General features: G+C 45.8%; 1 protein-coding gene and 1 pseudogene across 2 annotated transcripts; both read right to left on the reverse strand.

Moving 5' to 3' along the window:
* LOC149333241 (protein toll-like) lies at positions 1-2900 on the reverse strand (annotated as a pseudogene). The gene is made up of 2 exons (XR_016285185.1): positions 2680-2900; positions 1-400 (listed from the first exon to the last, which is right to left on the reverse strand). The product of XR_016285185.1 is annotated as a protein toll-like (transcript).
* Positions 2826-27274, reverse strand: LOC149333242 (podocan-like protein 1). The gene is made up of 6 exons (XM_089557684.1): positions 27260-27274; positions 25151-25194; positions 12672-13384; positions 8860-9428; positions 5292-5430; positions 2826-3014 (listed from the first exon to the last, which is right to left on the reverse strand). The coding sequence occupies exons 1-6, from the start codon at positions 27272-27274 to the stop codon at positions 2923-2925; spliced, it is 1572 nt and encodes a 523-aa protein (XP_089413810.1). The 3' UTR covers positions 2826-2922.
* Positions 27275-27375: the final 101 nt, after the last annotated feature.

The raw sequence follows: 27375 nt of genomic DNA on the forward strand, positions 1-27375 counted from the left end.
ATCAGGGAATGGGCCGTAACGTAAATGTATTTATTGCCCTGCCACTACCTCCGTCTCAATGATGGTCTCTAGAGAACAGTTGTATTGAAGTTCCTTAGGAGTGATTTCCGACAGTTCGTTGCCTCCGGTATCAGTTATTTCTAACCGCAGAGGTTCTTCGGTGATGACCTTCCTTTGGGCGCCGATGTTGGGCAGGGAGCTTTGCAGCCTCTCCCAGAAGTTCGGCTCTCCCCACCGGAGGTGATTCGCTGCCCTCACGTAGAGGCGCAGGTCATCGTCCAGAGCACCAGCTGCTACTTCTTCCACCAGAACAATGACCAGCCTATTGATGTTGTCCTCCAGAGCCCGCCGGTGCGCCAGCCGGATTTCTCAGCGGCACCATTCGCTCGCAACAAAGTTCCTGCAGCACAGGTTGCCGCGGATGAGCTCGCGGCATGTGTACTGGACGTTGCTCATTGTATAGAGTTAGAAAATGCAGTGGGCGTTGCCTTAAATGGTGCGTTTACTAGAGAAGGGGTATAGTGGTGATAACAGTTACGAGTGGAGATGGTGGCTTGGCCTCAAGGAGCTCATCATCATCATCATCATCATCATCATCAGCCTGAATACACCCACTGCAGGGCAAAGGCCTCTCACATGTCTCACCAATTAACCCTGCCCTTTGCAAGTTGCGGCCACTGTATCCCCGCAAACTTCTTAATCTCATCCGCCCACCTAACTTTCTGCCGTCCCCTGCTACGTTTGCCGTCTCTTGGAATCCACTCCGTTACCCTTAAGAACCAGCGGTTAATTTGCCCTCGCATTACATGCCCTGCCCAAGCCCAATTCTTCCTATTGATTTTAATTAACTAGGATATCATTAACCCACGTTTGTTCCCTCACCCACTCTGCCCTCTTCCCATCTCTTAACGTCACACCTATTATTTTTCTTTCCATAGCTCGCTGCGTTGTCCTTAACTTAAGCTGAACCCTCTTTGTTAACCTCCACGTTTCTGCCCCATAGGTACTAGTGCCTTTATTTTGGCTGGGTGTATTCCGCAGGATGAGGTCTGTGGTAAATGCAGCCAACGTAAAAAGCTGATATACAAGATAGCAGCTCAATATAACTTGAGGTATGCAATTTAGCGATTATTAAAATTGAAGATAACATCAGGAAACACACACAAAACAGAGTAAACAATCTGCCAAGTGACATCAAACCAGGCATGAGGCTTACCTTCACCGAAAATAAGAGTGAAAAGCTTTTTCCTCTAAGCATTCTCGAACGATTCTGTGAAATATGGGGCCCTATCGAAATATTCGCTTTTAGATGCAAAGTTTGTTACCTTTTGTACGATGTGAATTTAGATGCTTGCATTCCTTTTTTACTTACGGCTAGGTCGAATGCATTCACATTATCCTCGTTATCTCGAAATACAAGAAATCCAGAGACGCCGATACTGAATGTGCCGAGATCATGATAGATGCTGCGAGGGTTTAATAAAATATGCATAGTTTTTCTAATGTTGCACCACGCACTACACATATATCATCATGCTGGTTGAATCTCAGGCACCCTCGCCTCATTTCAAGCATTACATCGCTGCCACTTAAGTTATCAATAAATGATTTCTTCCTGATTTGTTGTTGTCGCAGTGCTTTAATTGTTATAGAAATAATGCAGTTCTCATCACCTGCATGTTTTACTTCGAGTTTAAAGCATTTGATTTTTTGGTTTCCTGCATAATTACTGTTTAGTTTTCTAGTCGTTCTCCCGCATTGAGTCATTGTTATTTCTGTACAAGACACCTGAATAGTACTTAAGCCACCAATCTGTTTTTGTGGAACTTCAGGCATTCTGCATTCAATATTTCATTCCGTGTTTCCCGTGCTTTGAACGCCATCCAGCTCATGTTCCCCTGTACTGACTCTTATGTGGCTTTCACGTGAGCACCCAGTGCTTATATGACAACAGCCCTTTGATTTATTTATAGCTCCGACTTACCTGCTGCCCTTACGCGTAAAACTACATTTAGAAAAGCAAGCCATGGCATGACAATTCTATTCTAAGCACCTCTCGGTACTCTAAACCTAGTGTACACCCACAACGCATCTAATCTTTTCGGCCTTGCGCATTACCAGTGAGTTCCTGCTTTTTTTTATGTATTTGTACCCTTTGTTTGTTAATTTCCAAAAAATATTTGTATTCTGTCAGGTTGAATATTTGGTAATGTAGTACTGTAAACACCTTCACAGCATGATTGTTGAATACCATAAATCTGATTAATTTGCACCATAATGTCATCTTTGCGTTGTCAGAGGACAAGACGGTCGTTCCAAGACTTTATTCGATTAGCCAACCTTTCTTTATTTCTATAAAATAACCCTTGATTAATTCACTTAACCATATTTTTTATGCCCGGAGGCAATAAGATCCACTACCGAAAAGTGTTTTGACATTTGTTCTTTAAAAAAGTTCGTATGGACATTCACAGCGTTTCCAGGTGACATGTGGTACTAAAAAATAAATTTATCTGCCTTCTCCTATAGCAGTCGGTGCCTGAAGCCCGTCCTCAGCACTGTTTATATTACCAGGCCTCCCAAATTTAGTCACGTGTTGCCGCGCGTAAAGAAGCTGCAAAAAGTGAGAAACCTTGCATTCCAACCAGATATGCGGGCGCGCACCAGCGGATACGTCACCTTGTGAGCACTAGCAATGTCCTTCTGGAACAGGCGACGGCTTCCCGGATGATGTCCTGGATCAGGAATCCGCCCTTGAAGTTTCGCTCGTAGGTGCAGTACGAGAGGCCGAGGGTGTCCAACCTCGGGAGCAGCTCATCATGCACCCAACTTGTGTCCTTGCTGTTGAACGAGACGAACACGTCGAACAGCTTCTCCGCGTCCAGATCTTCCTCCTCAGCTCATGGGGTCCAACCACACACTCTACGAGTGCACAGCCCATGATTCAGCACTCGCCCGTAGCGAAGATAGATTGCCAACAGCGTCAAGGTGATCACCAGAAGACCTAATTGCCACTGTAGACAGGAAGAGAAGGCCGTCGAATTGTGAGCTACAAGGGCATGGGCTATTTGCACGCTAGAGGGGGTAATTTGCGTGAACGAACAGCTCTACTCCTACTGGTCTCATTGTATACACTTTCAAAAAACAGTGCACAGGAACGCACAAAGCACGCGTAATTGAAGAAGCCTCATAAATGTGAACGGTATCGTTGGTCTTGTTGAATTGCAAGCACTCCGGTATGAAAGAGCTGCGATTGAGCGGGAATAGGCCTGACGGGAACCGTTATGTCCTAGGTACGCCGATATAGAACCTTCAAGCTTTCTGGATTTGGCCACCGGCGACACTAGCGCACGCTCGAAGACTGCTCTTTTGTGCTTGGTAGCGGATAAGGAGCTGCCGGACGGCATATAACCATTGTAGAATTTGCAGAAAAGTTTGAATGGTGCAAGAGGTTCGCCCTAAGCGCCTTTTTTGCGTATCACGTGTGAACTAATCGTGTCAGCCAGAAAGTGTCGATTAGGAGCATACTAGTGAGCACCATGGACGCATTTATGGGTCCCGCTTGCAAGGGGCAGAAAGGTGGAAGCGTGGTTGGAGCGGTGTCGCCTCAACTACGTATTTCGTTGACGTTTTTCGTTCAGAAAATGGGGTTTAGCCACTCTGCTCTTACGTAAAATTTCTTCATATTCATCTTCATCAGTTCTTCATCTAACGCCCGTGGCGTACCGCGGGTCTCGCTGTTCAGTACGTAAAATTGAGAGAACTTTATAACCGCAGTGTGTGCTTTTCAGGATTGGGACTAAAGATAAGGTTAATCTGTAATCTTGCTAACCTGCTATGGTCGGCGGTGAGTAAAACTACATAAAGTTGAAACTGAGGTAGAGAACGGAAGGGGGAAAGGAGGGTTTGTTGGTGGTTCGAACTAAGATGCAAATGGAAACTGGCAAACGAAAAGAGGGACGTGGCAAAGCAGCACACAGAGCACAGCGCCGAATTTCGAAACTGAAAGTGCACGGGAATATAGTGGCTCACTTGTTGTAAAGAGTTTTTGTGCCTATCACTATTACTCTGGCTTCCTAGGAAGGAGCATAATTTGTTCAAAAGCTGGCTGAAGTCTTCTCCAGCGTGCGACTAGGTTGGGGCAAAGGTAAGAGTGGAAAATTCGCACAAGATTTCTGGTGTCGCACAGACGTTGTCAGGTGAAACAAAACAAAGCATGAAAAATCACATTGTGCCCACTGTCACCATTGTGGGCTAACTGTTGCTCTACATAAAGCGATGTTGTATGCATGGGGCAGCATCATCGGTCACTCGTACAGTTTTATCAATGAGCCGACCTCTCAATTTGGGTATCAATCATCCTTGTGTCACGCTCAAAAGTTTTCTTTTTACGCCCTTAGACAGTCAACATCGCAAAAAAAAAGTATTCGCTGCATTACACGAACGTCCTCGAAAGCGACTGATGACACCCACAGTCTCTTCTCATCCGAGTTCACTTTATTATAAAACCATTAACACTATTTGCCGCTGTAAAACTCTTAACCCAAAACTGTGCGGCAATGGTGTGTCGCAGGCAGCAGCATATATTAGCGCTGATAACATTACTAGTGCGTTGTATGCTACTGAAAGGGCCGAGTCAGGGGCCGTGCCGAATTATGTTGCTGCTGTTATTCGGTTTCGTACAGCTCACTTCAATGAAAGTTGGCTTCAGCAAACAATACTGTGTGCCAGTGACGGAATACGCCATATATGGGCATACTGATCTACTATCGATCATAGCAACGTTTTACTGTGAATTTTGCGTTAAAGGTACCCGACTTCAGCAAACAACCAACGGCTGAAAACATGCTGGGCGTATGGTATAGAAGTTGCCTAGCAGTGATTCGCATCAGTCTGGCAGTGACTCAGACATCAGGCGGTGATTCGCATCAGGCGGTGATCATTTAGGTGTTGAAACTCAGAAAAGAAAACGTAGACAGGCGCAACGAGCAGCATTAGAGAAATTGTGCACATTAGTATAGAGGAATATGTAACAAGAGCAATAATAATGACAAAATACGATAGAATAAAATGAGCCAAAGTGCAGAAATTTTCTAACGGCCTGCAGGAAAATGTTACGATAATAAGGCTCTTGCGGCAGAAATGAGGAAATCTATGCTTATAGCATGGCACATCACTGATGTTTTTGCGCAACTGATACTGCTGAAAGTAACAGTTATCAGCGCCATGACACATAGGCATGCGTTTTGAGCTGGAAACATATGAAAGCGTAAATTTGAAACGTTACCCACCCAAGACGAGAAGGAGGAACAGGGTTCCTTTGGGTACACTGGCCGGACAAAGTTGCTTCTGCCCCAAGGAAACAAAGTGCTTTCCCGACACGAGTGGGTTGGAGCTACTTGTACACCTGATTTCTCTGGCATCCTGGATCTGTCACCACAAAAGCAAATGCAGTAAACACTTTCTGTCATAAATAACGAAGTCAAAAGATAAACATTTTCTCTGAACATGTCTTTTCTGAGACATGGCATGTGACAGTTATACTGCAAGGCGCTACGTATTGAAAGCAGTAAGGAACTACGTCCAGCTATGCCAAATAGTTTAGGGTAATAAGATTAGTCTGCAGCTCATTTGGGAGGCACTGTAGTGTAAATAATAATAAATTACAGACATTCCCTAAACCGAAATTACTTAAATCTTCTGTCTTGGTTGTACTCACACGTGAAGTACAGTCCTGGAGATTCAAACTACTGAAATAGAAATGCGGGTAGCGCAGCAGCGTATACTATTCTAAATTAGACTGATAACTTAAGAGAGAGAAACACAACGGCATTCACTAACAAATACATGTAGACATCTGGAACGAGAAAAAAGTAGGAAATTAATTAACGATATGATATGTAAATGGCATACCAGGTTGAACAGCATTGTAAAAGTACTAAAGATATGTGTAGCTCGGTTAAGACATTAGTGTGTGCGATCCGAAACATAGCATTTTTAGCCAGAACTCAGATTCTATGAGCCAAGGAAGAAATCATTACAATCGAAAAGCTCTATTGATGCTTTTCAGTAATTTTGGGAAGTTCATCTGGTCATGGGAACTTCTCCGGCCACGATTGGCTCGTAGTACTCACTTTAATGCGCATGCGTCTTTTACCAGCAATAAATGTGCACGTGCTGGCCCGCTACGCAATGAACTATTTTTGCGTGCGGGGCTCAATCTACTGTATTTTTTTTCTGCAGGGTTCTTCTACTCTAGGCTAAAGAGAAAATATTTCGGGGAACTGATGCCAACAAGGCAAGTCGGGCTTGATGAATGGGCACTATGGTAGCAGCACGGCAAGAAGACGCTTTCTGGAGTGCTATGGACAACATTTCTACAGTGAACTAGCATGGACAGTGTAGTGGGCGGGGCTCTTCGCGTACTGCCAGCGGCATTGTCATCGCTACCCGCTTCAATGAAATATGACAGCAGCGTTGCCAGAAGCGGGTAGATTACCGCGGTGGTCGCATCTCTTCGTATAAAGCTCTCAGAGTACTGGCTGTGCAACTAAAAAGGAACATTTTGGTGTTCTATGCACCAGGCACGAAGTGCAACGCAAGTCACCATTTCTGTTGGCAGACGAATGCGTTCAACAGTGGGCGACAACAGCGCCACCGCTTCGTTCACCAATGGTGAAGACAAGCGCCCCTTGGCCAGTGCCTTCCGCCAGCTATACTGTCTCTTCTAGTACACTGCACGATTGCTGAACTTTCAACTCAATTTTACGGCTAGTGCCGTTAATAGGAGCCCGCCTTGAGTCATGCACCTGAAGCCAGCTATAGTTCTTCCTTGGCTTGAGATGGCTCTATTTGGCGCCCATATGGATCGGTGCCAAGCCGAGGCCAGTTAAACCAAGAGCCAAGCCAAGCTACTTCAAGAAAGAGAAAAAGAGAGAAGAGATAGAAGAAGAAAGGAGAAGAACAGAAGCAAAATGAAGGGACACCGCCGTGCGTAGAGAAACGGACATGACGGACCTCACCCAAGATTTTAACTAAGCTGTATACCTAGTTTAGGCGGTAATTTTTTGTTGACGCGAAGAAGCTAGTAAAAAATCGCGCTTGCACGGACAGAAAGGTAAACGAAATAGCTGTACAGATTCCGTTGAGGCTGTAGAGGCACCTTTCAATCATTGCAAAATTATGCATCAGGAGAAAGGCTGGCACATCAAGTTTTCATCATTTACTTCGAATTTCTGCCAATGTTTTCTTTCGCTTACACTTTTAAGGTAGAACTCAAGCGTGTTTATGAGCCTCTTAGTGAAATCTAGACAATAAAATCCATTTTTGAAACAGCGCAACAAAGACGGGACGTGGCAACTGAGGGGTAAAGACAAACAGGCGCTGACTAACAACTGGGTTTATTGAAAAAAACACACAAATATATAGACAGAGTTAGGAAAGATTAATCGCCACCATAGTCAACTCATGCCACATGTGAAGCCAGATACCCACTCTCCCCTTCGGAGAGGGCGACCGATGGGCAACTAATGCACGTTGCGCCTTTCTCACGTATAAGAAAAGCTTCAATCACTTCTCGCGTCATCTTACCACAATGGCGGAACAAGATATTGGTGTTCTTATAGTCGGGGGTACATTTGTATTTCTTGCAACGGAATGCACCTTTAGCGAGAGGGTCTCCTTCAGATTTTCTTTTTTCGTAATCTTTTTCCCCGAAGAAATTAGGTAGGATGTGCAAACAGGTAAGGCAGAGGCAGGAGGGAAACAAAAGGGCTTGTCAGGTGCGCCATGTTTCCCCTTATGTACCTTGCGAGGTAGGGGTAGTATACAAAATTCCCTTCTCGTGTGGCGCCACATATATTGGCCAAACAGGAAGATGCATCAACAAGCGACTCATGGAACATGAGAACACCAGAAAAAAAGACCCCCTGTCACACGTGGCGGTCCACTGCAGAAAGTGCAAATGTCAACACGAACAAGATTACGAAAAAAGAAAATCTGAAGGAGACCCTCTCGCTAAAGGTACATTCCGTTGCAAGAAATGCAAATGTACCCCCGACTATAAGAACACCAATATTGTGTTCCGCCATTGTGATAAGATGACGTGAGAAGTGATTAAAGCTTTTCTTATACGTGAGAGAGGCGCAACGTGCATTAGTTGCCCATCGGTCGCCCTTTCCGAAGGGGAGATTGGGTATCTGGCTTCACATGTGGCATGAGTTGACTATGGTGGCGATTAATCTTTCCTAACTCTGTCTATATATTTGTGTGTTTTTTTTTCAATAAACCCAGTTGTTAGTCAGCGCCTGTTTGTCTTTACCCCTCAGTTTCCACGTCCCGTCTTTGTTGCGCTGTTTCAAAAATGAATACATACCAACTTGCCCAAATTTCTGCCTTACACAATAAAAATTTAGCGTAGAGTATAACGTGACCGTGAAGGAGACCTCTTGGTCGCCTTCCGGGGCTCCCGGCAGTAAAACGTTTAGGCACGTCTATACAGGGCCAAATTTATATAAAGAACCGCTAAACGAAACAGATATAAAGAGAAAGAAAAAAACACCACGTGCTGCATGCGCGCCCTTTTCTCCGTCTCCGTCCACATAATGCCTGCCCGAGAAGCTCAAGCTTTAGCGTACAATATGATAATCGTGTTTAATGTGAGGAGAGAATACCCGGCGGTGCTTTTTCAAACGACTGACACTGTGAGCCATGGGCCACGCTGTTGCACATTTTCTCATCACCTCCAGTAGACCATTAACAAACGGCGCTCTATACAAGATCTGGGCTGAAACAAGCGCCGCCTGCCAATAGTTCGGACCAATTAGTCAGGAGAGGACGCAGCGATGCAGGGAGTCTTACTACTTCGCTGTGAGCTTGAATCCACTGGCTGAAGTTGTAGTCGGCACAGCCGCAACGAAAAGGGTTGCCGGACATCCACAGGGAAGTAAAAGTATGCTCTGCAACCAAAGAGTATGGCAGCTTCTTCAATCTGTTGCCCCTGAGGTCGAGAGAGGTGACCGTTTTGGGAAGAGCGCTGACATTGAAGGCTGTCATGCGATTATTTCTGACTGAAAGCAACTGGAGCCTTGTTGTCTTTTTCATGAGTATGTCATCAAGCAACACAAGGCCGTTGTCTTGCAAATACAGCGCCGTCGTGTTGCCTGGCAAACGCTTCGGAAAGTGCCCCAGTTTCGCTTCGGAGCAGTCGACTTTGATGGCTCGTTCACCCGATGGATCTTCCTGGCAGCGGCAGTGGCAAACCGGCTCACAGTCATCTTCCCATACGAACAAATCACTCTCTGTAAGGCTGAGCATTGACTTCGCTTGTAACCAGCGAGGCCCCATACATGTTGCTCCTTCTGCCAGTCGCATTTGGCTGTAGTTGCGCACAATCCAGGCCAGTCGGCAGTCGCACAGCAAAGGGTTGTCTGGAATGGCGGAAAAGTGAGGGTGAAGTTAACGTCGGGATCTTAAAATGCTCTATAATGAAGCAGGCTCCAGTTCAAAAAACAAACAGAGAAAAACTGTGCACAGGTATAAGACCGCAGAGACGAATGCCGTGAAAGAAAAGGAAAATGCTAGAAGAAATGAAAACATACAATGGAATCGCGATTACACAGTCTGCGCAGCAAAAGGACAACAAGTATCGAGAGCGAAGGACAGAAGGAATAGCGCTGAAGATTTGAAAACATATTTAATTTCATTTTATTTTTGCTTCCTTAAAGGCCCCTTTCAGGGGCATTACATAAGGGGTGGATAAATGTTTGCATGCGATACTATAGTCATGTGCTATAATGATAATAGACAACTGTTGACTCTGCGCGCGAAGTTCATGGGTCAGGATGTTGCAAAATGTCGTCGGAAAGGTCATTCCAGTCGATGGCGGTGCGGGAGAAGAATGAAAATGCAAAGGTGACAGTGCGTGCAAGAAGAAGGCAGATGTGGAGTTTATACATATATGTATAATGGAAATTGCCGGGAAAGCTCCAGCAAGGGAAACCAAAAAATGACGCGAATAATTACGAGGTATAACAGAAATTAGGCTATAAGTAAACACAGAGCTCAAAGAGCATTGCTTCTTTAATGAAACATTAAATTCACAGCAAAGTGCAGCAAACATTCAAAAAAAGCTGCGAGTTCGCTGTATACACAGCTGTGTACAAAGTGCATGACAGGGTTTAAAAAAAGTGCACAAACCATAGCATCTGCACTTATTCCGCGGTTAAAGCCTGCACTTTCTTCATTTTCTAGATATATGCAGCTGACATATTGATGCGCTCACCTGTTCGTCTCAACCGCTATGATTTTTGTACTTTTAAGTTTTCCCTTTTCGTAGGACACTTAGGAGTTCGCAAAATTGTATGGAGTCGGAGCTCCGGCGATGGAGGCCGAGGTGGCAATGTAAGGCTTGGTTTTTACAATTAACCCTTAGTTAAGGTCCGTTCGCGTTTAAGAATATGTAGGGAAACCAAGCGCCACAAGACGTGTGCCATGGCTTACTATAGTCCGGAATTGGACGACTGGAAATCTCCGGTACTCTGGGCTGGAGAATGCGGAAACAATATGGCTATACGAACACACATATTCCAAAACGAATCAAAGAACACACATTGAACGTTCGCGTTCGTTTTGAAAAACTCGCCACATGCAGCATATTTTAAACACCTAATGACACGCATACTTTGCAGAAATTGTAAACTCTGGTATGGATTGAAAACCATCTGCTTTCCTGTTCTCGGAGAAAATGACATGACGCGGCAGAACGGCAGCTCTGTGCACCATCTTGTAGGTATAAGGCATTTGCATGTTACATTTTTTCAGAAAATGACATTTTTTTGTAATGATGTGCAATGTTCTGGACATTTTTTCTAAAGAAAATTTAAGGTTTCTAACTGGGAACATAGTTATGGTGGTTTGGTGTCTAATTGTTTTTATCTTCATGTCTTTCGCTATAATAGAAAACGAGCCGTCCTGCTTAATGGATCATGCTTAAACCTAAGGTCAAACTTATCATATATATGGCTTTAGCTTTTTATGGGTTTTTCTTATTCTTAAGCATAGTTCCCATCATGAGAAAAAAGAGCATCCTATTCAAAATTAATGCGCATGCAGTTAAATATTCCAAATTAGATTCGATTGCTATCAGACAGATTTGGTATTTTCACGCCTCTATTGCGCAGTCTATGGCTTAATTCTGTACGTTTCCTTTGTACACTTAGTACCAAGCTTCTCAAACCCCCGAAGCGGCTAAGATTCCGGCCGGACTTAAAGCGACTGATGCTGCGCCAGTTTCGATGTGCCACCGATGGTTGTAGGAGAGCTGCCCGACCATGTACGGGGTTTTCTACTCAAATGCGCCTGTCGGCAGCCATTCCAAAATTGAATACATTGCTCACATTTTTAAAGCAAATACTTGGAGATAAAAGATGCTATTACGAGAAGCTGAAAGGCGCGCTTTTATACAGAGCACGGGAAATTTTCTGTTCGGAGCACTTATTTTTATCGGCAGCGTCTAGAAAGCGTAACCTAAACACAACTGTTTTCTATTTGAAATAGTTGAGCATCCATTGAATAGAAGGCTCCACCTGGAAACATACGTTAATTAAGTGCATTTAGTCGGTAGATGAATGGATGAAGGCGCACAAGGAAGCAGACAAATGTAAGTTCACTTGTGCTGTCGTTGAGCATTGTGCGTTTACCAAAAAATGGGTAGTGTTACCCATGAAATGATTAAAATTAGATAATGGTAATATAAACATCAAGTGCTGATAATTTTGACACTACTTCAGAACTCTTGGGTTCGTGCTGCCCATGTGAAGCTTTGTCATACAGACAAGGAGTTAGAAGCACTTTTCATGAAATTCTCAAGCATGAGATGTTTTCTCACGCTGTGTAACGTACGGGCTCTTTAGTAAACTTTACAGAATGTTGACATCGACACTTGGAAACTTATTCTCATCTTTCTAACCTGTACAACATTTCGTGGTTGAAAAATAATGGTTCATTGTCATGAAAATATACTTACGGCGCAGTAACACTCTTCACCTCTTTCGAAGCATTACTTTGCTTCCCAACAGTGAGTTTAATGTAGAAGTTTAAACCACGTACACGTCAGTTTAAACCACTCCATGAGACTTGCTTAACATGAAAGAATTGCTGCTTTTTTTTTGACAATATACCTTCCAGATACTGTTTGCCCCTGTAGTTAGGAATTGTTTGTGTGCAAGTCATGATCTGCTTGAATTTCTTATTTTTTCAGTTTATTTGGATGCGTGGATTCGTTCAGTTCTTCGTTCCGAATAATGCTGGGCATCTTTTCAGTTTGTCGTTTTCGTTGATCATGCTTTCGTTCTCATCAGTCTCCTCCTCTGATATTCTCAGCTGAGCCCTTAGAGTATCCTGTAATAAAAACAATGTCGCGCTGTCTGTTATGTGAATTGCTTATTTGAACCCATCGAAGTCAAGCTGTTTTTTTTTTGCCTGCATGGGAATTCATGATGTGAAGAGCCACGTGCCGGTACCTGTCTCCGAATTTTATAGTCTTTGATGACTTGTCATGTTTTTTCCTTGGCAACAATACTTACCGTCGTTCATTTGAAGGGCCAACATTTTTACGTGCGCCACAGGAAAAGAGCATGAGTAAGTCTTTTTAGTGATTGGATAGGACGTACTGCCTATAATTATTGAAGGCTTGCTTCGCAGCGTTGGTTCAAAGTCACTCCTGCTGATACGAAGGAGCCGGTTGCCGTCGATCCTTAGCATCGGCAGGTACGTAGCTGCTGTGAAAGCCCCTTTCACACTGCTAATGGTGTTACCGGCTAATAAAACCGCAGCCAAGTTGACGTTGCGAGCAAACTCGCCGGTTTCCAAGCCTTGTATTGCATTAAAGGATGCGTCGATGTAATGAATTTTTGGTAGGTTCCTCCTTGAGCCGTTGAGGGTTAGCAAGCGATTATATCTCAGAACAATTATTTTCAGTGCCTCAAGCCCCTGGAAGGCGTCTCTTCCGATCCACCGAATGTCGTTATCGTTGAGAGCGACCTTCTGCAATCCTCGGTTGTCTCTGAAGGTGCCGTCCGGAAGGCAGGTGAGGAGGTTGTTGCGAATCGATAAACTTTTGAGCTTAGTAAGTCCATTGAAGGCGGCTGTAACGTCGCGGATTTGGTTGAACGACAACCTTAAGTGGCGAATTTGACGCGTTCTGCTAAAGACGCCTCTTACGGTTGTTAACCTGTTCCGGTTCAAATTCAATGATTGAAGCATTGAGTCTGCAAGAAACGCTGTCTCGTTAAGGTGATGTATGTTATTGTTGCTGAGATCTAGACGAGACATGTCTTTAAAGGACTTGAACGCTCTTGGTGCTATTTGGACGATTCGATTGTTGCTGAAAACTAGCTCTCTAATCATGCTCTTCGACGTCGAGAAGTCTGGGATGGAGCTTATACTGTTATATTCAAAATGGGCGGTCTTTAGGTTAGGCATCATGGGATTAAGAAGGGCATCGATGTCCTCAATCATGTTGCAGCGCAGGTCAAGATTCTGGAAAAGAAAAAAAATATACAAGTGGATGGACCACCCAGCTACTGAGACATTTTGTGTACATAAAAGGGCAAGGGCCTCCTTGTAAACGGTTTCGCATAATTAACAAAGCGCAACCCTGGTTTATACCGTGAGCTTTTAAATATCTTACGCAAGTGAGAAGAATAACACTTTAAGGCCTCCTGTTATATTCTAATTCGTGAGCCCTGGTGAATGACCAATCGGTCAAAAAGAGCAGTATTTCGTACGGTGCATTGTTCAGTGCAGAGCAGCTCAAGCAACCAAGCTTTCTGGATTGATGTAAACATTTATTCATTACAATTGATTACTGGCCTTCTGTTATAAAAACTTATAGGAAATATGTGTTTCGCACTCGCAAAAGAGAGTTATTCCAGCAGGAAGCTACGCATCGGATAAAAGGGGACATCACGCGCTTCTCTATCGCCTAAATATAATAATTTTATTGCTATTTATTAAGCTCCACCCCGGTTTTAACGCCGTGTAGGATATTCTGAAGGTGCAATTGGAAAACCATGATTGCCGAGTGGCTCGATGAAGGTGTGAAGAAGGCACTGGAATGCGTTAAGCTGCGCCAGTTTCACGAAGTGTTTTCGTTTCTGTGAAGAAGCCCTCACCAGAAGAGGAAAGGAATTGATGAACTGTTATTGGAAGAAAATGCGCGCACTTTCTTTAGAGCCTAACCGCCGAACTTTTTTGCTGCAAGCAAGGATGGTGACTTGTACAACACATTTACAGTGAAACAAGCTTTGTTCAGTCTGACCTGCAACCAAGTTGAAAATCTCGTGTTCAGCTAATGAGAATCAAACTAAATTTTACGTATTTTCGAGAAAAACAAAAAATCAATGACGTGACAGTTAAAAAAGAAAAAGATTGCGAAGGAAGTAGCACATTAAAAGGAATGACCTAGCGAGGCTGCACTCAAAATTCGTTGTTCTTTTTCCCAGATTCCTCAATATTTATTTATGAGCCACTTGAGATAGGCATGAATGAATTTTAATCATGCTGATGAGGATTGCTGGTCACTGGCCAAAGTCAATAAAGATGGAAAGACATTTCGGGAGCGCTACGGCTCCCTTGCTCACTATGAAGCAATCGGCGCACGGTTCCGTCCTTTTGTAGCACTCAGTAGCGTTTTTAATGATTTAGCATAGATAGGATGTAGAGTCCCGTCATTCCTGTTTAGTGTGTTAGACGATGTCTGTATGATAAGCGACTCAAGATTCTACCGTGCTGATGTGTTCTTTTCTGTTGTCAATATCTTTACTTGATCCCAGTTAATCTCGTGGCCGGATTCTTGCACATGCTCGGCGATGGCGTTAGATGTTACTTTCGGGTTTCGGACGTCGTTCTGGTGCTCTCTCAGGTGTCTCCTAAAGTCCTTTGTCTCACCAATATATATTTATGAGCAATCGGCGCAGTCAATTTCACACACTACGCCTGGAAACCTTTCACGAGGGAGCCTGTCCTTCACATTCACCAGCTCTTTTCGTACCTTGCCAGCGGGCACGTGCGCGATGTTGACACCATGCTTGCGGAAAATACGCAAGCGCTTCGCTAATTCCGGTTACGTACGGGACAGCAGCTCGTTTTTCTTTCGGTTTTTCTGTGCTTTCGATTTCTTCGGAGGCAGGCTGATTCGCTGGCATTCTTCTTTCGGTGTTCCTGGTGAAGGAAAGAGGATAGCCGTTTCTTCGCAGATCGGATTCTATTGTTTTCATTTCGCTCTTTAGATTCTCATCTTTCCAAAGGGCTTCCAAAGGTTCACAAAGAAGGCACCCCTCAACGCTAAGTAGTAGACTTCAGGAGGTCTCCTGTGCACTCGCTGTCACAGTACCTTCACGGTGTTTTGGCTCCACTGGTTGGAAAGACAGAAACGAACGTCAAGAACTCGTCCGATTTTATTAACAAGGTAAAATAGATCGTCCCTGAAGACAACGACATGCTCGTGTCTTTCGACGTCTGCTCACTATTCACCAGCGTTCCGGTCAATCTGGCCGTTCAAGCTTGCAGGCAACGCCTTGAAGATGAAGACTCGTGGCAAGATCGGACCCCTTTCGACGCAGCAGAGCTATGCGAGCTATTGCGCTTCTGTCTCGCTAACACCTATTTTGCGTATAATGGCACCTTTTACCTACAGACTTTCGGCACAGCAATGGGAGCAGCAATTTCGGGGACAGCGGCGAACATCACGATGGAAGTCATCGAAAAGAAAGCCCTAACTACTTTCCAGCCGCGACCAAAAATACTTCTAAGATACGTGGACGACTGTTTCTGTGTCCTGGAGCGCAAGCACATGGCCCTTTTCCTGGACCACCTGAACGCCATTGAACCCTCAATCAAGTTCACTGTTGAGGAGGAAACCGACGGCTGCTTCCGATTTCTGGACACCACGGTAACCCGTACTCCGACTGGCCTTTCATTTAATCTTTACCGCAAACCTACTCACTCTGGAAGATACTTACATTTCAGTTCTGTGCACCCAGTCGCTCACAAACGGTCTGTGGTTGTCTCCCTGATCAACCGTGCCAGACAAGCCTGCAGTAAAGATGGCAATCTAAAGAGCGAAATGAAAACAATAGAATCCGATCTGCGAAGAAACGGCTATCCTCTTTCCTTCATCAGGAACACCGAAAGAAGAATGCCAGCGAATCAGCCTGCCTCCGAAGAAATCGAAAGCACAGAAAAACCAAAAGAAAAACGAGCTGCTGTCCCATACGTAGCGGGAATTAGCGAAGCGCTTGCACGTATTTTCCGCAAGCATGGTGTCAACATTGCGCACGTCCCCGCTGGCAAGGTACGAAAAGAACTGGTGAATGTGAAGGACAGGCTCCCTCGTGAAAGGTTTCCAGGCGTAGTGTATGAAATTGAATGCGCCGATTGCTCATCAATATATATTGGTGAAACAAAGGACTTTAGGAGACGCCTGAGAGAGCACCAGAACGACGTCCGAAACCAGAAAGTAACATCTAACGCCATCGCCCAGCATGTGCAAGAATCCGGCCACGAGATTAACTGGGATCAAGTAAAGATATTGACAACAGAAAAGAACACATCAGCACGGCAGAATCTTGAGTCGCTTATCATACAGACATCGTCTAACACACTAAAGAGGAATGACGGGACTCTACATCCTATCTATGCTAAACCATTAAAAACGTTACTGAGTGCTACAAAAGGAAGGGACGGATCCGTGCGCCGACTGCTTCATAGTGAACAAGGGAGCCGTAGCACTCCCGAAACGTCTTTCCATCTTTATTGACTTTGGCCAGTGACCAGCAATCCTCATCACCATGATTCCTGACCAGACGGTATGCCGTCAAACCCTCGACTACAATTTTAATCATGTTTGGATCTGCACCAAACCCTGGCCAATCGCCCACTGTCCGTATGTACCATCGCTTCAGATACAACAACAACTCGGAACAAAACTGTGCCGGTTTGTGCCTGGATGCAGCGCCTTTCATGCCGATAGACCCCAAAAGATTATGGTGGTGACGATTGATACCAACTTCGCATGATTCACTTTAGGAATGCGTAATATCTTGACTTAGGAAGGGCCTCCCATTTTGTCCCTCGCACTGTCAGATTTGGCACCTCAGGGCGGGGCAAATTAAGAAATCCAAAGCCTTTCGGTCACGAACATTTACTTTGTTCAGCTTCAGCTGGGCATTTCATATCCACTGAAAGGCTCCCAGGATGGTACCAACTAATGTTGCAATGCTTGTCAACACCTTTGAATATAAACAAGGCGATGATTTGCAAATCTGTCACGCTATTTGCTTCACTCTCAGATATTTTTAATATAAAACGCCATCGACATCGTCATTGTCCCGATCAAGCCGATGGCAGGACCAATATATATACGATGCTTATTCAATTAACCCGGTCTTGTACCTGATGAGGTCAACTAATCCCCTCAAAATTCTTAATTTCATCCGCCTACCTAATTTTCAGCCGCCACCTGCTACGCTTGCCTTCTAATGGAATCCACTCAGTACCCTTAACCAATATTAGCTGCCCTGCCTTCGCATTATATGCCTTTCCCATTTCAATCCCTTCTTGGTTTCGACTAGGCAGTCACTGAATGGGTAGTCATTAATTCGTCTTTGTTCCTTGACCCACTTTGTTTTTTATGCGAAGCATATTACTAGAGCTACACTACAGCCCGTCGAGCGCGGCGGTGGAGCTACCATTGACCTTTAGCGTGACCACGTGACACCACGTGACAACATGACGTCACAGCAGAGGAGAGATGGGCTGCCGGCTCCCGCGGTCGGCCGCGGCGGTGGAGGCTCCACATCAGAGGCGCTGCCTGCTGCTGCTGGGGGTACATCAATACAGTCTATAGGGAATGGTGGAGGTGGTGGAATAACTAAGGGTGTTTCCATTGTACTTTCCATGGGTGCCAAGAATGCTGTTGTAGCCGGTGCTGGGGCAGCGGTTGTACACTCTGCATTGAATTCACCGATGATCCCGTATATAGCTGCCACGGCAATCCTTGCTACACTTCTAGTGGTTGTATTAAAATGACCAAGTATTCAACCAAGGAAAGCCATGTATTACCAAGCCTAGCCATCAATATGCTTCGCATCTGACTAGGCTTAACCTTAGCTAGGCCTCAACCATTTTTTGCTTTCTCTTCACGTTTCACATCATTTCCATAGCTCGCTGCGTTGTTACCCACTTAAGCTGAACCCTTTTCTTTGGCATCCACGTTTCTTGCTCATATCGGTTTATCGGTAAGATAAAGTGTTAGGAACTTTGCCCTTGAGAGGTACCAGTACACTGCCATTCATGATCTGAAAATGCCTGCGAAATGTGGTCCACGTATTCTTCTAGCTATTTCACTCTCGTGGTCCGGATGGGCGGTCACTACTTGCCCTTAGCAGATGTATTCTCTTGCCCCTTCCAGCTCCTCGCCACCAGTCGTAAACTGCTGTTCTTCCCGAGATTGCTAAAGATTACATTAGTTTTCTGCTTATTAAGTGTTTCTTTGCCTCTCTAAGTCATTGCCTATGCTTTGAAATTCTTCCGCTGAGTAACTAAGCAAGGCAATGTCATCAGCGTATCGCTTTATAATGAAATGACATTCTAACACGACAGCGCAAGCCGAGGGAGGGTCTGTCAGTTTGTTCCATGTAATGATGCGAGGAAAAGGCCTTTCGCGCACAGGACTTGGCTCTTTCTCAAACTAGCGAGAGAGCTCGTGAAACATTTTTGACGGAACACAGACTATGCAATAATATAGCATGTCACTTAAGTTATTTAAGTTTGTAAAAGCACAGAAGAGACTTACCTCCATGCGATGAAGGCCTCGAAAAACGTTGCGTATTGTAGCAATTTTGTTGCCACGAAGTATGATACTTTTCAATTCCCTGGTTTCCTTGAAAATATTTGGACTCAGGTACTGTAGCTTGTTGCGCGACAGATTCAAAAACATAAGCTTGGGCAAGCCCGATAGGTAGTTCTCGTCGACTGCCTCAATTTCGTTGTAGGTCAGATCCAGCTCAAAGAGCTCATGCAAGAAAAGCACGCCTTGTAGAGACTTGATGCGGTTCCTGCGTATCTGTAGCCAACGCAGGCGTTTTGCTGCCACCAAACCACCAGGAACGTATGCAAGGTCATTATATTCCAGGCGAACATGCGCCAGGAGCTTGATGTTGGCGATAGATGCTTCCTCAATGTCCCTCAGCAGGCAGTGACGGATACTCAGCATGATCACCGTGTGGTTAGAAAACCATGCGGCTGGAAGTTCCGTAATTGTTATGCGCTCAAAAGAAAGTTTCCTATGAATGACGCCCGCAAGTCTTGCCATGTCTCTATCCAGGGCACTTTTCGCGGCCATGTTTTCGCAGAACGTGCTAGCGCCTTCTGTTGAGACATAGCAGATGCAGCGCTCCAGAGCAGGGCATGTTGTACTTGCTTTGGCTGGCTTTCTTGCAAACAACTGTCCAAAGCATAAACTGAAGCTGCAAGCCACAATAAGCCCCGAAACGGGGACATGCTTGAGGAAGCCTTCTCGCTTTGTTAGCGCTGACATTTGTTACCGTGCTGCTCAGAATTCGTAGCACACGCGGTCTTCCGTATCCAGTTGACCAAGCATCACTAAGCAGCACATTGTGGCGGCAGAATTGATCAGCGAGAAAGGCATGTCCATGTAGTTGGTATTCGAATTCTCTCAGCTCCTCTTCAGCATCTGAAGAAACAGGGCAACACGGGCTCTAAGACCTGCTGCTGATATCAGCAAGTCGCGAGGATTGAGTACAAGCACAAAGTTATCCGAGGAATCGCACAATATCAGGGATGCACCAAGGCTGACAGGACTGATTGCAGCCGCAGGTTTTCCGGAGGAGTCTCGCATTATCAGGGATGCAGCAAGGCAATAGGACTGAGTGCAATCACGAAGTTGCCTGATGAATTGCAAAATATCGCGGATGTACTGATACTGAAATGTTTGAACGATAGTCGCAGAAACACTGGAACCAAGCTCGACTGTGCTTGCCAGCAGCCGCCGGACGAGTTATAAACTGCGTATACTCCGGCAGCTCTGTTCCTGTTTCTGAGTGAGTTCCGTCACCACTCCTCAGGAGAATCGGATGTTTTTGAACGACTGATAAAGCAGCATCCGAAGTCTGCTCAGCTTCCTCTGGGTCATATCAACGAAACAGGATAAGCGTCAATGGCGACGGTATGCATAGTGGCGAAACGCATAGGCCCTTACTCTCGTGGCGAAAGGCTGTCTAATACTAGCCGCTCTTCTGCCCTTATGACCGACGCCTTCGTATCAGCTATGTGTGGACCACAGTTGGAGTTCATGGCTTGGGTTTATGGCAGAGTTTAGTCATCTTCATTGCAGTTATTGCCGTGTATGCTCACGGAGACAGGTCTGTCATTTTCGATGTTCGTGCTGTCGCTTCACTCTATACGATAGGGTTGAGACTTGGTTATAGAGAAACATCAGTGAGACAATCTATTTTGGCGGATATCTGAACATAACAACTAAAAGCTGCTCAGTTATTGGAAATGTTGTTCCACAATGTCAGACAAAAAGCAACCGCCTCGAGAGAGAAATAAAGAAAATAGAAGCCCGGGCGACGACAGGATTACGTAAATGACGTAAACACTGAGTGGGACCGTAGAGGAGGCAACTAGTTTTGAGTATGCTGAGTACACCAGTGGAAAAAGAGCGGTTCGAAAAGGGCAAAGTAAAAATTTTATTTCCCAATAACTCAGATTGAATACAACGCAGTCCAAAAAGTCATAGCAGAGAAGGTTCAGCAAAGTGCATTTCAGCGTCAAAGGCCTGCTGTACTTTTCCACCGAGAATTTTGTATGGCATTTTCGGTGCAATTATGGCGTGGTCAGGGTCGATGTCCGTACACCATTTGCCATGACAGGCCCCTCATTTCCCGTGCTTACCTTCCTCTACGCTTTTCTCCCTAGAAAGGTTGGCTGTCCCTGGATAGCTTAAATTTTCAGGGAGAGGAATTCCTTAGAATTTACGATTTGTCTAAACAAATGTCACGGCATAAACCGAATGCAGATTTTAATCCCTACCCTTAGTAAGGACACGCTGCGACTAGTAACGGCATATCGTACCAACCCAGATGCCCCTGAAAATTGGATTGCGCAGCGATAAACTTCTCTATACCCTTTTTTATTGCTGCAGCAGCTTATTAAAATGAAAGCATTATTCACGAAGGCTCGACGTATTCGCTTCCTATTTCGCCGAGAAGTGCACCTTAAAGTGTAGCTGAAATTGTTTTTTTTTTTGAAAATCCGAGATGTCTTCTGAATTCGAATGTGTGCAGGTTCTAGGCAAAGCATGCTGAATAGTTTTCCTCTAGCGTTTGAAATTGTGTCGTAATTGACAGCTGAAAATGGAACGATGTCCAGGCTTCTCCTCACTGCGTAGTACACGCTAAAGGAAACTCGTGAATACGTCATCGGTGGGGAAATTTTAGGTAACCTCTGCCTTCGCCCGAGCATAATACGATGGCGCCAAACAATTCTTCGCGGGCTTCACCATCGCTGGCATTAATTTTCTTTCTTGAAGCAGGCATTTCATTGGCGGAAACATAGCGCCGCGTAGGTGGCGTCATCATTGCACCCTAGCATGCTGGCTGCATACTCTGATTATCTGCTTCACAGCACGTCAGAGAGACACGTTCGGGATAAATGAGTTTTCCTGCATGAGCTGAGGAACAATGCGTCAGTTTAGCGTTTTTTTTTCTTTTACAGTTCTTCATAAGATGTTTAAGGTTGCTAACGTAATTTTTTCCTGTCGTACGCCATGAACCGCCAGAACGTTTTCCTACCACTGGCGTTCCGAGTTTGTGGTGCAATCAGCAAATCTACGGGGTACCAGCCATATCCCTCTGGTTTTTCGCCACATCACTAACGACTGATGAACGCTTTCTTAGAACGAAAGGAAAAGTTAACGAGGCCAAACTGGCTCACATAGAGAAAGAGAGAGAGTGTGACACTGGTCAAACCTGAACAAAAAAATAAATAATGCTGCGACTGGGACTCGAACTCGCGCCAGCGCGAACAGATCAACTGCCACTGCCCGAGAGCATTACACTTTCGTCGCAGACGACCATGCCTTGTTTGTAACTTCAGCACATGGTCGCGCTGTACACTGCACATTGTCTTCACTAACTACTGCAACTATAGAATTATTATACATAATCTGGCAATGTGCATTGCATAACTTTGTCTTCATCAACTAACACTATTTGTATAAGGAAGATGATCATGCGCGTAGGCCGATGGCGACGAAGCTCTTGAGGCGCCCGGCTGACGCTCGTGCTGGAGAAGTGCTTCTTGTGAACCTGCCTCTCGCGCCGCTGCAGCATCGATTACTTATGCAAGAGACTTTGTCGTCGTTGCCTCACACGTCCAAATCAACCACTCTTCGCCACTATCGAACCAATATCGGCCGGCGACACAGCAGAGCAAAACCAAGGCCCAATCAGACTAAACACATGTTTCGCACGTCTGCTGGGTTGAACTACGTTAAAACCCCACCACATTTTTTTGTCCAGGTCTCCGAAATCAGCTTGTATCGAAGGGATATGAATCTTGTAAGGCACAGAAAACTTGCGCATAAAACTCTTTTGCCCGAGTCACCGACCTGAACAGTTTTTTCCTTCGCTCTTAGAATGAGTGTGAGCAACTTCCGACAAAATTACTGTCTTACACCGGCTGCGTATCAACGTCGCCGCAACACGCACCGTCTCCCCTTTCTAGTGTTGACTGCCAGCGATAAGCACCTGCACAAACATTCTCATGGCGGCGGAGGCGAGCCTTTGTCTCTTGACACACGCGGGCCATTGTTCTGCCGCTCTGCAACATTGCTGATGATGACCACTTGGAAGGGAGGAACGGAGGAAATATCACGACAGCAACGAGGACAAGCTCTGTGTATCGATAACAGCACAGAGCGAAAAGGGGGGCAACGGAAGATAATGTTATGGGTTCATACGGTAGAGATAAAAAGCTACAACAATGGCTGAACGGTACGAGGAAGGAAAGGTGCTCTTTTTTCGGCGGTGTGTGTCACAATTCCTTTTGGTCGAAGATGCTTTTTTTTTGCTGAATTTATTTGGCGTCAGCTGCGCATAGGTTTCGGGTCGGTGTTCCTCTGGGTTCTCTAAAACAATGGAAGCTGAAAGGACTCAGAACTGTAAAAGCAGGAACAGGAAGTTTGCAGAAACGCTGGCGACACTATGCATTCTGGGTAGTTCACCATCTTGCCGTCCTAGGCAGCAGTCGACGCAGCCACCGCACGTGCAAAGCAGCTAAGTTTACACGGTCGTGTAGTGAGTGCAAGCGGTGTTGGCGTGATGGTATACTGTTAAGTCGTGGGCTTTCACAGCCGAACCCAAAGGAAAGCGCAGAAACTACACACACGACTGGCCGACTGCGGGTTCTTCAGGATATCGAAGATACGCCTGCATGAGTGCGAGAAGGCAAACCACCTCTCAGGGCAACACGTACGCGAATGGCTAGCACGAATTATTAGACGCGAGATTGGCGCCAATCTGGAAAAGTACAAAGTCAGTTCACGCCACTTAGTGTTAGGTGCGTAAGCAATCTGCTACATACAGAGAGTTTGACAGTCGATTAATTTACAGCACCTCCTGCATCGTGCGCTTCAGATGGAAGATACCTGACGACTCGTCTACGTACTTTTAGTGGCTAGCGCTTATAGTGGTCCTTCCCCGCATTTAGCCGTTGTGTGTCTATTTGCTAGTTATTCTGTCTGTATGTTTGTCTCAGGCTGGTTTTTTGGCAGGCTTCTCGCCTGCCCATTGTGTCAGGCGGCAGCACAATTACTCGTGAGAGGCTGCTCGCGAAGAGCAAGCTGAATTGGAACCCAGCCAAAGCAACCCAAGTCCCCCCGATGGCTGCTCCTGACAGAGAAGGTCAGTGGTGCACCACTTGACTGCTGCACCACTGTGCCAGGAGGGCTAGGAAGACTCCCAGGAATCATGTAGAGAATGACCAATTCCGCATATATGGGCATTAATCCATTACCGCTATCCGAACCACTGACATCCGTGATCACTAGATCTGAACACTCGAATCGAAGTGAAAACCAAACTGCTGGCGCAACTAATTCGCATTTGGCCTAACTGCGCAAATCTACCATCATTTATTTGCGCCACTTGCACCCCCAAAGTACTTAAAAGAAGTGAATTGCTGTCGACACTCACCATCCTCGGCTACGCGCGTACGTTTTACAGGTCTGTCCTCGAAACTTCTCGACCATTGCAACCCCGACTGGGCCCCATCGCTGCACCTGCGCTGTACCTTGAAATCCTCAAATAAGTGGCGCTATCATCCTGCAGAGCACTACCCCATCTGTGACCAACAGCTAGGTGTTATGGCTCTCTATGAACAACTGTTTTTGGCGCGCACTCTTTGAAAAAAGGTAGTAATACTTACTTACTTTGGGGTAGTAACTGGTTGTCACACATGTTACCACCCTGTTAGTAACTGCAGTTAGTAACGGGAAGGTTAGTAACAGTTGCTAACCAGTCGAGTTAGTAACCGACCACTGCTAGCCGCAGTTAGTCACGGGAAGCTAGGAGTATATACTAAGAAAAGGAATATAAACTTGCATATGTGAATAGATTAATCGTACTGTGGGCTGGCGTGGCTTGTCAAATTTATGCGTACTCGAAAAATAAAAAAACTTCATAGTGCCACGTATCATTGTAGTGTTTGTTCGTTCACGCTCAAGGCTGCAGGAAAGGGTTGTTATCACCTTTGTTCGTGGCGCGAGAAGCGACCAGACTAATCTCGATTGATCGCAGCCATGAAGGGCTGCATCTAGGTTTTTCTAGATTACTGTAGATGATCTTGTCCTGTTATCTCGAAGTTTCCTTGCCGGCTTTAAATTGAACGATGCCGCGAGCAGCGGGCATTCGCAGTTCGACGACCGACGAACACGTTTGTTGCTTACGCCGCCGCCGAGTGATTCAGTTCTTTTGCGGGCGCAAGTCAGCCCAAATAAAGAGCTTCGTTTCCAAGACTGGCTGGTGTCTTCCTGACTACTGGACTGCCGTCACTACAACGTGACATCTGGTGGAGGTGCTGGGTAGCCTTCCAGGTACCGCACAACCCCTGCAAGTCGTGACGCCAGCCCTTTGAGTTATTCGCCGGAAGACCTGATTCCAGTCTACCACGCAGCCTCTGGAGCCTCCAGCCATGACTTGCGCCGCAGCAGTGCGCTGTCCTGTACCTCAACGACGGGACCCAAGCCCCTCTCGCCCTTGGCCAGCTGCGCTGGAGCGCCGCCCTCTCGCCTCAACTCGCCCGTCCTACGAGCGTCGTACACGGCCGAGGAAATGCGACGAGTGGAGAACTCCCGACCAGCGCCGCCCACTATGCTTCCACTGTGGCGAAGCCGGTCACGTCCTCCGGCACTGCCCATACAGACGACTGGGCATCCGAGGGTTCTCTTACGACGCTCCACGACCCCGACCCGGCCAGCGACCAGCCGAAATCGAGGAGTTTTTACGTCGGGAAGAATACTCATCGCCGAGCCGCCTATCACGTTCCCCGTCGCCATCGTCCCCGCGCTTTGTATCTCCTAGCCGAGGTTACGCCGTGCGTGGACGCTCCCCCAGCCCCCGAAGATTAAACTAAATAAAGCAGCCTCTGGAGGTGAGGTTGCTTCTAAGCGCAATGACAAAGATCCTCCATCGACGAATACTCAAGACCATGCCTCAACTACGACGACAACACCGACGACGACGACCCCTACGACGACGACGACGACGACGACCCCTACGACGACGACGACGACTACTACGACGACAAATACGACGACAAAAACTACGGCAACACCGACGACAACACCGACGACGACGACGACACGGCCAGACTTGAAGCTTTTACCGCTGCCCTTACACCTTATTAGGAACGCTAAAGGACTCTAAGTTCTCGAAGCATTCTCCGTGTTTAATTTCATTTTAAAGCATCGAGGCGATGCTTCTTTGGAAGGGGGGTAATGCCACGTATCATTGTAGTGTTTGTTCGTTCACGCTCAAGGCTGCAGGAAAGGGTTGTTATCACCTTTGTTCGTGGCGCGAGAAGCGACCAGACTAATCTCGATTGATCGCAGCCATGAAGGGCTGCATCTAGGTTTTTCTAGATTACTGTAGATGATCTTGTCCTGTTATCTCGAAGTTTCCTTGCCGGCTTTAAATTGAACGATGCCGCGAGCAGCGGGCATTCGCAGTTCGACGACCGACGAACACGTTTGTTGCTTACGCCGCCGCCGAGTGATTCAGTTCTTTTGCGGGCGCAAGTCAGCCCAAATAAAGAGCTTCGTTTCCAAGACTGGCTGGTGTCTTCCTGACTACTGGACTGCCGTCACTACAACGTGACAATAGTCAATTTGACTAATTCCGGAATCCAGGCAGAGCTATCAGAGCGTGCTGGCAGTAAATCACACATTTTGGTTTAAGCTTACCGTGCGCACACAAAAGTTCAGAATGCAGCAAAAGCACAAATCACAGTCACACTCGCGCACTGCGCGTGCACAGGTAAATCGTTCTTAGTCTTATATACACAGTAAATCTGACTCACATTTACGGGCTAGTGGCTCTTAGCGGTTGAGCTATGATACCAGCGTTAATTAGGAAGTTGAGATTGTAGAAACAGCTGAGTCTACCTAACCATATGCCCCTGCAGAAGTGTTTAATTACAAAACCAATTTATTGGCACGACATTCGGTGTCAGTTATATACTTTGACTTTATTTTAGAGTTAAAGAAACGGTTACTAACTAGATAGTAACTTGCGACCATAGTTAGTAAAAAGGTAGCAAGGGCAACTTTTACTAACTATACCTTGAAGGGGGTAGTAAATAGCTTCTAAAAAGAAGTAAAATTAAGTCAGAGTTAGTAATTGCTGCACTTACTAACTTTTATAAGCTTTTTACTATTTTTTTAACAGTGTGCCCGCAAACCATATTCCACACAAAACCGCAGGGCGACAACATGCGAGCAAGCTTCGCCATTGCCGAGCCGTGCAGACGCAGTATTTTGAGGGAATTTCGCCGTCGCCTTTCGCGAGGACCCACACGCCCACAAGTTACTTGTTCAGACTGTGCGGGTGGTTCACCTAGACATAAATCACAAATGCAACAAGAGAAATTTGTATCTCAATATTAATATCCTTGCCTGTGTTTTGAGCATCACTGCGTCGGCTGCGACCGTGGCCAATGGCACATTACATAAACTTGGTGGCTGTGCCCAGAGGTACTGTGTTAGGACTGTGCTGTGTCAATGAATCATTA

The sequence above is a fragment of the Amblyomma mixtum genome, chromosome 8 (genome assembly GCF_055824585.1).
Source record: "Amblyomma mixtum isolate Tamu chromosome 8, ASM5582458v1, whole genome shotgun sequence".
Taxonomy (NCBI): Eukaryota; Metazoa; Arthropoda; class Arachnida; order Ixodida; family Ixodidae; genus Amblyomma; species Amblyomma mixtum.